Raw genomic sequence first — 12764 nt, 5'->3', positions numbered from 1 at the left:
TGGTTCTAGCTACTTGGGAGGCTGAGGCGGGAGGATCACTTGAGCCCAGGAGGTCAAGGCTGCAGTGTGCTGTGGTCATGCTACTGTGCTCCAGCCTGGGTGACAGAGCAAGACCTTGTCTTAAAAAATAAAATTACGTTTAAAAATGAAAGTTAAAAAAATGAATTCTACCACATTACTTACTACGTGAATTTAGAAGTTTATTAATCAGAATACATTATAGCACTTAAAATTTTTTGATGCTTAATATGTATTTTGAAAATGTTAAGTATATGTAAAAACAATTTAAAAGACAAATTTTCACATCATCCATATTGTAAAATGCCCATTGTGGTCAACTTTCTTTGACACCTTATCTGTATACTAACATGTATTAATCATTTATTATATTGTAGTTTTCGTATTGTGTTTAATACTGCAAACTTTTGTGTGTTACTTTATGACTGCACATTTTGTTGGATTGATATACCAATGTTTGCATTAATCCTTAATTGAATTTTTTTCTATTTTAAAGGTGCTGTTATTCAGTAAATAGCTTTGTACACGTGGATTTTTTTCCCTTTTTAAAAATTATTTCCTGGCTGGGTTCAGCGGCTCACACCTGTAATCCCAACATTTTGAGAGGTCAACGTGGGCAAAATCCTTGAGCCTAGGAGTTTGAGACCAGTCTGGGAAACATGGCAAAACCTCGTCCCTAAAAAAAATACAAAAGTTAGCCAGGCATGTTGGCATACACCTGTAGTCTCAGCCGCTTGGGAGGTTAAGGTGGGAGCATCACTTGAACCTAGGGAGGTCAAGGCTGCAGTAAGCTGTGATTACACCATTGCACTATACAGCCTGGGTGACAGAGCGAGATCATACCTCAAAAAAATTATTTCTTCAAAAATTAAAAATAAAAAATGTTTTAAAAAAATTTCTTTATGGGCTGGGTGCAGTGGCTCATGCTTGTAATCCTAGCACTTTGGGAGACTGAGGCAGGTGGATTACTTGAGCCCAAGAGTACAAGACCAGCCTGGGCAACATGGGGAGACCCCATCTCTACACAAAATACAAAAAATTAGCTGGGTACACTCCTGTAATTCCAGCTTCTTGAGAGGCTGAGGTAGGAGGATCACCCAAGCTTGGCAAAGTCAAAGCTGCAGTGAGCTGTGATCTTGCTACTGCACTCCAGCAGAGTGAGACTTTATCTTTAAAAAAAAAAAAAATTCCTTGTGATAGAGGGATCATAAAGATTGTAATTTTCTGTCAAATGTTTTGATTAACAGATAAATTTATTTTAATGCGCGATGCAAGTTTTCTATTTGTTTGAATTCTTATGCGTTTTCTTTACGATAATGTTTCAAGAATAGGATTCCTGTATTAAAAAGTAAATATTTGTGGGGATTTTGTTTTTGTTTGCTTGATTTTACTTTTGGTAAATGTTTTGTGTTGAAAATAAGCTAAATGTGGCTGGGTGTGGTGGCTCACAACTGTAATCCAGCCCTTTGGGAGGCCGAGGCGCACGGATCACGAGGTCAAGCAATTGAGACCATCCTAGCCAACATGGTGAAACCCTGTCTCTACTAAAAATACAAAACTTAGCTGGGCATGGTTGCGCGCGCCTGTAGTCCCAGTTACTCAGGAGGCTGAGGCAGGAGAATCGCTTGAACCTGGGCCTGGGCAACAATAGCAGAACTCCATGTCTAAAGAAAATAAGCTAAATGTTTATTGATATGAGACTGGAAAAGTAACTAATGTTATCAATCATCTTTTGGAGTTCTGTACTTTGAATATAATGGAGCAGGTCTATTAATGCAAGAAATTGTATAAATAAATTGCTAAAATTTACAAACCACAGTAAAGAAAAGCCATTTCCAATTTTTGTTAAAACATGTATGTGAATTTGCAAAGAAATATGTAGATTTATACACTAAATGTTAACACCAGTTAATTTTAGTTGGGATTAACTAATTATGTTTAAGTATATATTGATTTCAAAATAGAAATAAAACAATGAGAGCAATTTTCTTTTTAGTAAAAAATAAATAAGTTGTCCAGGCATGGTGGCTCATACTTGTAATCCCAGCACTTTGGGAGGCCCAGGTGGGCAGATCACTTGAGGTAAGGAATTCGAGACCCGCCTGGCCAACATGTTGAAATTCCATCTCTACTAATAATACAAAAATTAACCCATTATGGTGGCATGTGCCTGTAATCCCAGCTACTCAGAAGCTGAGGCACAAGAAGCATTTGAATCCGGGACATGGAGGTTGCAGTGAGCCAAAATCGCGCCACTCCTCTCCAGCCTGGGAGACAGAGTGAGACTCTGTCACAAAAGAAAGAAAAAATTCATTCAGGACCACATGCAAAATGGAGATTGGAACACAGAAAATTCAGTCCTACCTGTTAGCTATTCTGCACGAACTGTTCGTGCACACAAACGTATTAGCTGCAGTACACTTTTATAAATGGGAAAAGTGTAAGGAAAACTGTGGTGAGATTTTTCTATTTTCTTTTCCTTTTTTTTTTTTTTTTTTTTTTTGAGACGGAGTCTCGCTCTTTTTACCCAGGCTGGAGTGCAATGGCGCAATCTCGACTCACCGCAACCTCCGCCTCCTGGGTTCAGGCTATTCTCCTGCCTCAGCCTCCTGAGTAGCTGGGATTACAGGCACGTGCCACCATGCCCAGCTAATTTTTATATTTTTAGTAGAGACGGGGTTTCACCATGTTGACCAGGATGGTCTCGATCTCTCGACCTCGTGATCCACCCGCCTCGGCCTCCCAAAGTGCTGGGATTACAGGCTTGAGCCACCGCGCCCGGCCTTCTTTTTTTTTTTAAGATGGGGTTTTACCATGATGGCCAGGCTGGTCTTAAACTCCTGACCTCAGGTGATCCACCCACCTCAGCCTCCCAAAGTGCTAGGATTACAGGCGTGAGCCACCACTCCCGGCAAGATTTTTCTGTTTTCAAGAAAAATGATTTCAGAGTTCTTTGGCATGTTCATTTGTAACAGCATTCTCAACTGTTGAGGGAGAGCACTTTTTCTGGTGTTCTAAGTTTGCATTTTCTCACTGTGTTTGTGTAGAAATGTGTAAGTTCTTTTTTTCAGAAATACAGGATTAGATCTTTTTACAAGCCTTACTTATATTTAAAAATATAAAATATATATACACACAGGAATCTAAGAAGAGGTTTGATACTGAGGAGGAATTTAAGAAGCGAGCATATCAGTGTGTAGTTCTGCTCCAGGGTAAAAACCCAGATATTATAAAAGCTTGGAACCTCATCTGTGATGTCTCCCGCCAAGGTGAGATTCTGGGCTTTGTGTCTTCATCCAGCAAATACTGTGTATGTGGTTTCCTTGAGTCTTAATTTTGATTTGACTTTGATGATATTTTAAACTTCAGAGGACAGGCAAATAGATTTTTTCTTAAAAGTATTTCTGAAACAACTAATAAATTTTGAGCCTGTCTTAAGACAAGCTCAAAATTTAACTTTGTTAGAAGTCAGCAAAAATTAAGTAGAAAATAAAGTATAAAAGAAATAGAAATCTTATAATAGTAACAAAACCTTTAAAACACTTAGGAGCACTTAGGAATGAGCTTATTCATAAATGTATAGGACCAAAATGATGAGAAGTATACAATGAGATGTAATAGAATGTTTGGATAGAGTGCCATGCCCAGTTCCCTAGTGTGCCAAATTTATTTATGGTTTTAAGGGGATTCCAAGTTTTTTAACTTGACAAAATAGTTTTGAAGGTTTCTTTGAAGAGTAAATAGGTTAAAGAACAGCCAGTAGATCTTTGAAAAAGATGACTCATGATGACTGGTTTGTAGCACTAGGTAATAAAATGTTTCATAATTACAATAAGTAATACTGTGAGGCTGGGCGTGGTGGCTCACACCTGTAATCCCAGCTACTCAGGAGGTCGAGGGAGGAGAATCCCTTGAACCTGGGAGGCGGAGGTTGCAGTGTCTGAGATTACGCCACTGCACTCTACCGTGGGCGACAGAGTGAGACTCCTTCTCAAAAAAAAAAAAATATATATATATATACTGTGCCACCGATGCATTGCTACATAGACAGGTAAGTGGTACAAATCAGGAAAAACTACAAGAAAATTTAGTAAATATTTGATCACCAGATAGGAAGAACTTTTCTTTTTCTTACATTTTTTAAGAATTTTCAAAAAGTTATACCAGAAGGACGTGTTTCTTATAGAAAACAGTAAATGTAGACAGAGGAAAATGAGAATTATAGTCCCACCCATTAATATTTTGATGTGTATCTTACCGTATTCTTTCCCTTTTTCAAAATGACAGCATGTATGTAATGCTCTCTATTATACATTTTTAATGTAATAAGATGCATGTTTCCTGTTTTTAAAAAATTCTTACGTATTTTCTTTATTTGGTGACATTTTATTTTTTTCCCTAGAGTTTAATAAAATCTATGATGCATTGGACATCACTTTAATAGAGAGAGGGGAATCCTTCTATCAAGATAGGATGAATGATGTTGTAAAGGAACTTGAAGATAGAGGTAGGCTCTCTTTTTTAAACTTTTTATTATGGAAAATTTCAAATAAGCAAAAATGGATAGAATCTATAGTAACACCACCTTCATGTACATACTCATCATCCAATTTCAACAATTATGGGTACTGACCAACCTTATTGTATCTATACCTTCTTACACACACTGCTTTCATCATACAATTCCGTCTGTAACAGCTCTGGTACATGTCTCTGAAATAACAGGCCCTTCTTCCTGCTCTAAAACCATAATATCATCAAAAAATCAAGAAAAGTAATTATATATGTATATTTTAAACAGTCTTGCTATGTTGCCTAGGTTAGTGTGGAACTGGCCCCAAGTGATCTTCCCACCTTGGCCCCCCAGAGTGCTGAGATTATAGACATGAACTACCATACCCAGCCAGTAATAATTTCTTAATATCATTAATCATACAGAGTTCACATTTCTCAAGTTGACTTTTTTTTTTTTTTTTTTTTTTTTTTTTGAGACAGAGTCTTAACTCTGTCACCCAGGCTGGAGTGCAGTGGAGTGATCTCGGCTGACTGCAACCCCCACCTCCTGGGTTCAAATGATTCTCCTGCCTCAGCCTCCCAAGTAACTGGAATTACATGCATGCACCACCACACCCAGCTAATTTTTGCTTTTTTAATGGAGATGGGGTTCCACCATGTTGGCCAGGCTGGTCTCAAACTCCTGACCTCATATAATTGACTTGCCTCAGCCTCCGAAGTGTTGAATTCATGAGTTTTTTAATCGTTTTTTCAGTGTCTGTATATAACATTTATTGGATATGTATCTTAAGTTCCATAAATCTGAGGTTTCTCCCTCTCTTTAAATTTCTTTTATTGTTGAAGAAACTGGGACATTTGTCCTAAAGAATTTCCCATATGGTCCTATTTAGCATAATGTCTTTTCTGTGTTTCTCTCAAGAGGCTTCATTAGATTCTAATTTATGTTTTATTCCTTGTTTTGTTGTTTTCTTTTTTTTTTTTCTGAGTCTCTCCCAGAGCTGGAGTGAGCGATTCTCCTGCCGCAGCCTCCTGAGTAGCTGGGACTACAGGCACACACCACCATACCCAGCTAATTTTTGTATTTTTAGCAGAGATGGGGTTTCAGTATGTTGGCCAGGCTGTTCTTGAACTCCTGACCTCGTGATCTGCCTGCCTCAGCCTCCCTAAATGCTGGGATTACAGGCGTGAGCCATTGCTCCTGGCCTTTTGTTTTCTCTTTGTTGCAAAAATGCAGGCAATGAGGCAGTGTCTAGTTGTCTCTCTTTTTGTCATATTAAGATTGATTAGTGAGCTCAAGTATTGTCAGCCAGATCTATCCATTCATTTCCCTGTCAGACTTTTCCCTATTGGTTTTGTTAGCTATTTATGACCGTGACTTGGTTCCACTACTTCATTGGAGGTTGGAAAATGGTATTGTTCTGTCATTCTTTCTCCATTTGTTCTCGTACGCTGGACTTTGTTACTAATTATTTTGGTTATCCTTGGGTACAATACATAGAAGACAGGTAGGGTAGTAGAAATGCTTCATTTTTTTTTTTTTTTTTTTATCAATTGCAGAATAGTAAGTGTGTTTCTTAGCATCTCAAAGTAAGTTGCTTGATTTTTAACATTACTGAAATGGGCTTTTAATGAGTTTTATATTTTTCCATCAGTTGTCTTTATAATTTTTGTAATGCTCAAATTGTCCCATTTTGGCTAAGTAACCTCAAATTGGCTTTCTTATTTTTGGTTGGGGTTTTGCTTTTTTCAGTTCCTTTGGTAGTTATTTAATTGCTTTCTGGTATATAATATTCCAGGCCTATTTTGTACATTTCCTGCCTCAGATCTGAAATCAACCATATGTCTAAGGAAGCTTGGTTCCTTGAATGAGAATCATATTTTAATCATAGTCTAGGGCCTAGTGACCACACTTTTTAAGATGATAAAATTTTGGCTGGGTTCAGTAGCTCACACCTGTAATCACAGCATTGGAGAGGCAGGAGGACCAGTTGAGGCCAGGAGTTTGAGGTTGGTTACAGTGAGGTGTGCTCACACCACTGCACTACAGCCTGGGCAACAGAATGAGTCCCTGTCTCTGAAAAAAAAAAAAAAAAAAACGAGAGAGAGGTTGAGCACAGTAGCTCATGCCTGTAATCTTAGCACTTTGAGAGGCTGAGGTGGGAGGATCACTTGAGCCCAGGAGTTTGAGGCTAGCCTGGGCAACAGTGTTAGACCCTGTCTCTACAAATAAAAAAATTAAAAAATTAGTCAGGCATGATTGTGCACACCTATGGTCCCAGCTTCACGAGAGGCTGAGGCAGGAGCATTGCTTGAGCCTACGAGATCTAGGAGTGAGCATGTTCACACCGCTGCACTCCAGCCTGGGTGACAGAGCAAGGCCCTGTCTCAAAAAAATAAATAAATGCAATTTTTACAATGTTTATTTTGTGAGAAAATAGGCACAGAGAGGTTAGTAACTTCCCAGGGTCACAAAGCTAATAAGTGATATGTCTGAGGTTCAAACGTAGCCAGTCTGTCTTCAAAGCTTATGTTTTTTTTTTTTTTCTTTTTACAAACATTAGAGAAAACAAAGCTTATGTTTTTAACTACTATTTTATACTTCCTTTATATTACCAAGTCTCAATTTTCTAAACTGTAAGAAAGCATAGAGTTATTTACTACATAGGGTTCTTTTGAAGGATAAATTTAAGGACTTAGCATAGTACTTGGCAGATAGTAGCACTCCTACATAGCTGCTGCTGTTACCATGTTCTTCCTGTACCTCTTGCATCCAAGAATTTCACCTTTTTCATCATGAGTGTATGAACATGGATTTAATTTTTCTTTGCACTTCTCATTCCAAATGCTAAATCCTGTGGTGTTTGTTTCCTGGACCTTGAAATGGTGTCAACTACTTACTCTTTAGCACATTGTTAGAGATCAGTATAAGAATTGCATCTTTCTCCAGGAGGAAAGTTGTGGCTCCAGCTTGAAAGCAAAGCACAGATTTTCATTTTCTGGGCCTAATGAGCTGATGGGCTCCAACTAAAGACTTTGGGAGGCCAGGCACAGTGGCTCACACCTGTAATCCCAGTACTTGGGGAGGCCGAGGCAGGAGAATCACTTGAGCCCAGGAGTTTGAGAGCGGCCTGGGCAACGTAGTGAGACTGTGTCAAAAAGAAAGAATTTGGGAGCCAAGTTTAGTGTTAAGTCTCGAAAACTGCCAGAACATCTGACTTGTGCTCTGATAGCACCCTGAGTGTCCAGGCAACCTTGACGGTTAACATTTTCCAAGGCTTCTAGTAGATCATGGTAAGGAAAATATTATGTGATTTCTTTAGCTCTCTAATAAATGTGTTTTAAAATATTCTTCGAAGAACTAAATATTTACATAGTAGAATGACTAAGCATTCATTTTCCTTCAGGGTTCTTTTAACTTTATTAATGAAGTTTTTTCTAACCCCGTAGGATTTGTGCAGGTGGAGGATGGCAGAAAGATTGTGTTTGTCCCGGGGTGTTCCATACCATTAACCATCGTAAAATCAGATGGAGGTTATACCTATGATACATCTGACCTGGCTGCTATTAAACAAAGACTATTCGAGGAAAAAGCAGATATGATTATCTATGTGGTGGACAGTGGACAAGTGAGTTTACAGATTTGTATGTGTTTTACATTGTCTGATTGGAAGTAAAACAGTATGGTGAGGTTGGTGGCATTTGATGCTGAATGGCTATAAATTTTCCCAGAAGACTAAGATTCAGAGCATCAGTATAACATAGAAGAAGGAAGAGGGTTTGGACCCAGACAAACTGGATGCTTCCCAGTTTTCCAGCTTGCCTCCACAAACTGGAGAAGGTTATTAACTCCTCTGAACCTCAGCAGTTGTTCCTGTCAATTGCTGAGGTTCAGAGGAGGTTGGGTTGTTGTGAGACCTAAAATGTAATCGAACTTTTTGCATGTGAACCTGCCCTAAATTCAGTTGCTTTTAAAAACCTTTGAACATAGTACAAAGTATAACTGTTCCTCTTAGTGTTTCTCATATATAGGGAATAAAAGAAGAGCTTTTATAGTAACACTTGTCCCACAAGATTTTTGAGCAATTTGAATTTTACAAATTTATTCCTAAGCAAAGAGTCTCAAGTCTTGTGTTTTTTTTTTTTTTTTTTGAAGACTGGGCCAGGCGCGGTGGCTCGCGCCTGTAATCCCAGCACTCTGGGAGGCCGAGGCGGGCGGATCACCTGAGGTCAGGAGTTCAAGACCAGCCTGACCAACATGGTGAAACCCCATCTTTAAAAAATAAAAAGAAATAAATAAAAAGAAGACTAGCAAGTAACTTTCTGTTTCTGTTGATTTGTAGTCTGTGCACTTCCAGACAGTATTTGCTGCTGCTCAAATGATTGGTTGGTATGACCCTAAAGTAACACGAGTCTCCCATGCTGGATTTGGTGTGGTGCTAGGGGAAGACAAGTAAGTCTGGAAAATCTGAAGATGGTAATGATATACTTGGTCCCCACATTTCCTTTCAAGAGGCTGCTTTTCATTTGATACCACATTAGAATTAAGAAAGTCTACAGTTTTCTTTAGTCCACTGTAAGCCCAGCTAAGTGATTTTGTATCTATAACATCACCGCCAGAGAATGTGGCCTTTTAGGTAGGTAGTATGTACAAAGTTGAATGAAAACCAGCCTCCGTAGACCTAATAGATTGTATATAACGGTTTTCCTCTCCCACAAACCTAAATTATAAAATCTATTATAGTACCTGCTCAGATTTCAGACACTGTTCAACTATATAGCTTATGCATTTTATAAATATTTTTTCCTTCAGAGGTGAACATAGGCAAAAGGCATGTTACTGAGATTCCAATTAAGTTTTAAGATTAATTGGTTTTGTTTTTATGTTCACTCCAAAAATACTGTTTATTGAGAACTGCATATTAATATTCATCCTTTGTTTTTTTAATTATTTTTCTATATTCTCAGTGTTTATGAACTAAAAAGGTAAATACAACTGTGTTTTGATACAGTATTCCTCAGTTCAAAGGCCCAACATCTTTTGTATTTTTTTGTGTGTACTTTTTATTTTTTTTTAATAAAAAAGATGGGGTTTCACCATGATGGCCAGGCTGGTCTTGAACTCCTGACCTCAGGTGATCCACCCACGTCCGCCCCCCAAAGTGCTAGCATTACAGGCGTGAGCCACCGCACCCAGCTATATCTTTTGTATTTTAACGTCTTGTATTCACTAGTATGTTAGGATCACTTACCAAAAATCCATGGCATCTTAGATTTGGTGACAGGACCTAAATATTGCCATCCTACAAAGGTGGGTAATACTTCTAAAAACCATATGAGGTAGCTCAAGATGTTTGGCCAGCCAGTGTTCAAAAGCCCTAATTGAACATGTCAAAGGCAGATTAGATATGTGAAGGTATTATCTTAGATATAGATTATGTGGAGCTCAAAGACCTTGTTGGAAACAACATTTTCTAATTGTGTTACTTCTCCGTAGATGGATCTGTACATTCTTGAAATCAAAAGACACTAGGAGCCAGGCATGGTGGCTCATGCCTGTAATCCCAGTGCTTTAGGAGGCCAGTGCTGGAGGATTGCTTGAACCTAGGAGTTTAAGACCAATCTGGGCAACATGGTAAAACCCCATTTTTGCCAAAAAAAAAAAAAAAAGAAGAAAAAAAAAAGGAAGAAAGAAAGAAAGGGGAGGGAGGGAGGGAGGGAGGGAGGGAAAGGAAAGACAGAAAAGCAAAGAAAGAAAGAGAAAACTTAGCCGGGCATAGTGGCATGCACCTGTAGTTCCAGCTGAGGATCTCTTGAGCATCAGACATGGAGGTTACAGTGAGGCAAGATCACACCACTGCACTCCAGCCTAGGTGACAGAGTGAGACTCTGTCTCAAAAACAAAAAGAACAACAAAAAAGACACTAAGTCCTTACTATAGTGTTTATGAACATAAGACAGTTTTTTAAATAAGTTGAACATTACTTAATAGTGTCTTAGTTTCTTAACAGCTGGTTTTTGGGGCATTTAGATGATATTCCTATACTTGCTTAAAATTACTCACTAGTGCTCATATTATGGCATTTATAATTCATTTGTCATATAATGGCTAAAGGATTCTTGATAATTTAAAAAATTTTTATGCACTCAGCATTATGTAATTATAGCATCCTAGTCCTTTTTTTTTTTTGATTAAAAAATTTTTTTTATTATTGCTTTGTTTGGCTTTGAGACAGGGCCTCATTTTGTCACGTAAGCTGGAGTGCAATGGCATGATCACAGCTCATTGCAGCCTCAACTTACCGGGTTTACATGATCCTCCTGCCTCAGCCTTCCAAGTAGCACACTACACTTGGCTAATTTTTCCCATTTTTTAATAGAGACAGAGTCTCACTATGTTGTCCAGGCTGGTCTCAAACTCCTGGTCTCATGTCATCTCCTATCTTGACCTCCCAAAGTGCTGAGAGTACAGACATGAACTATCACGTCCAGCCTATTTTTTTTTTTTAAAGAATAATTTAAATGATAGTTAACCAGTGACAACTTAGCATATTTTAAATAGTTATCTTAACATGCTCACAGAGGGGAATGGATATTAAAAAATGTTTGTTTGTTTTTTAATACAGATTCTGCTATTTTTACGTGACATTTTCTGTTTTAATTTTTTTTTTTTTTTTTGAGACAGAGTTTTGCTCTTGTTACCCAGCCTGGAGTGCAATGGCGCAATCCCGGCTCACCGCAACCTCCGCCTCCTGGGTTCAAGCAATTCTCCTGCCTCAGCCTCCTGAGTAGCTGGGACTACTGGCATGTGCCACCATGCCCAGCTAATTTTTGTATTTTTAGTAGAGACGGGGTTTCACCATGTTGACCAAGATGATCTCAATCTCTTGACCTCGTGATCCACCCACCTCGGCCTCCCAAAGTGCTGGGATTACAGGCGTGAGCCACCGCGCCTGGCCTTTTTAATTTTTTGAATGATAATTTTATTTCATCTTCCTGCTATTCTGTGTACATCTGCATATGGAGCATGTGCTGTGCATGCTGTTGGCTGGATGCTCCACAGTGTGTACACACAGATACACAGAACATGACCTCCTCCCTGAAGGAGCCTGTCATCTAGAGCAGATCAGATTCCTGTGGAGCTTGTGAAAATATACATGCAAGGCCCACTGTGGGAGTTACTGACTTACTGGGTCTAAAGTGGGTATTAGGCATCTGTGGTTTTTTTAGAGCTCTTTCTTGGTTTTTAGATATGCATCTCTCATTGTAGAGCCAGTAGTCAGAATAGACAAAACCAAAAACAAAAATTCAAGGCAGGCACAGGTAGGGAGTAACTGAAAGGAACAGTAATTGCAAAGCAGAAACATTAAGGAAGGTTTCCTTTAGCATTTTGACTGGTCTTCATGATGAGTTTCATTTTATCAGAGATTTGAAAGTGGGACACTTAAGGGGTATATGGCATAAAGAAAGCTATGGAAAATAATGTATTTATGGGATAATAAAGTTTTAATTCTGTATAAGCAGAATTTTACAGGGCAAGTAAACTCTTAGGCATCCTCTGAAAATAAAACTTCAGCAGAAAGTAGTGCATTTATTTTGGTACGCTTTGGGTAAAAAGGAATGCTTTATTGTTATGTCTGAAGGATTTTTAACAAAAATGATATTATATCCTTGGTGTTGTATGAACTTTTCTGTTTAATAGGTAAAATTCAGTTTTTTCAAAATGCTTTTTAACGGCAACTGTCCAGGGCAGTACTTTCTAGTGCTTTTGCCCTATCCATAGTGATTTTGATTGCAGTAGATCTGAATAGGGTCCTGGCATCCTGGGGGTTTTTTCTGTTTTTTGTTGTTATTGTTTGTTTGTTTGTTTTTCAGCGCAACTGGGCCAGGTACAGTGTCTCCTGCCTGTAATCCCAACACTTTGAGAAGCTAAGGTGGGAGGATCACTTGAGACCAGGAGTTTGATAGGAGCCTGGGCAACATAGCGAGAGACACCATCTCTACAAAAAATAAAAATTAAAAAATTAGCCAGGTGTGATGGCTCACCTATAGAATTCGCTAGTTGGAAGGGTAAGGCAGAAGGATTACTTAAGCTCAGGAGTTCAAGGTTACAGTGAGTCATGGCCATAAGACTTCACTTCAGCCTGGGTAATAAAGCAAGACCCAGTCTCCAAAAATAAATAAATGAATGAAGCAAGCAAGCAACTGGCTGCTCAAGCATCTTTTTAAAAACC

The 12764-nt window shown here is 38.6% G+C and overlaps 1 protein-coding gene across 1 annotated transcript in view; it reads left to right on the top strand.

Annotated features, from left to right (window-relative positions):
- RARS1 (arginyl-tRNA synthetase 1) overlaps positions 1–12764 on the top strand; it is a 35034-nt gene that overhangs the window by 13718 nt on the left and 8552 nt on the right. Inside the window, exons 8-11 of the mRNA XM_032252702.1 lie at positions 3158–3287; positions 4421–4525; positions 7981–8159; positions 8874–8983. Coding sequence (XP_032108593.1) covers positions 3158–3287; positions 4421–4525; positions 7981–8159; positions 8874–8983 — 524 coding nt within the window. The remainder of the gene's footprint in view (positions 1–3157; positions 3288–4420; positions 4526–7980; positions 8160–8873; positions 8984–12764) is intronic.

The sequence above is a fragment of the Sapajus apella genome, unplaced genomic scaffold (genome assembly GCF_009761245.1).
Source record: "Sapajus apella isolate SASKATOON/1434 unplaced genomic scaffold, GSC_monkey_1.0 scaffold79, whole genome shotgun sequence".
NCBI lineage: Eukaryota > Metazoa > Chordata > Mammalia > Primates > Cebidae > Sapajus > Sapajus apella.
This window is presented reverse-complemented; position numbering and strand designations above follow the sequence as displayed.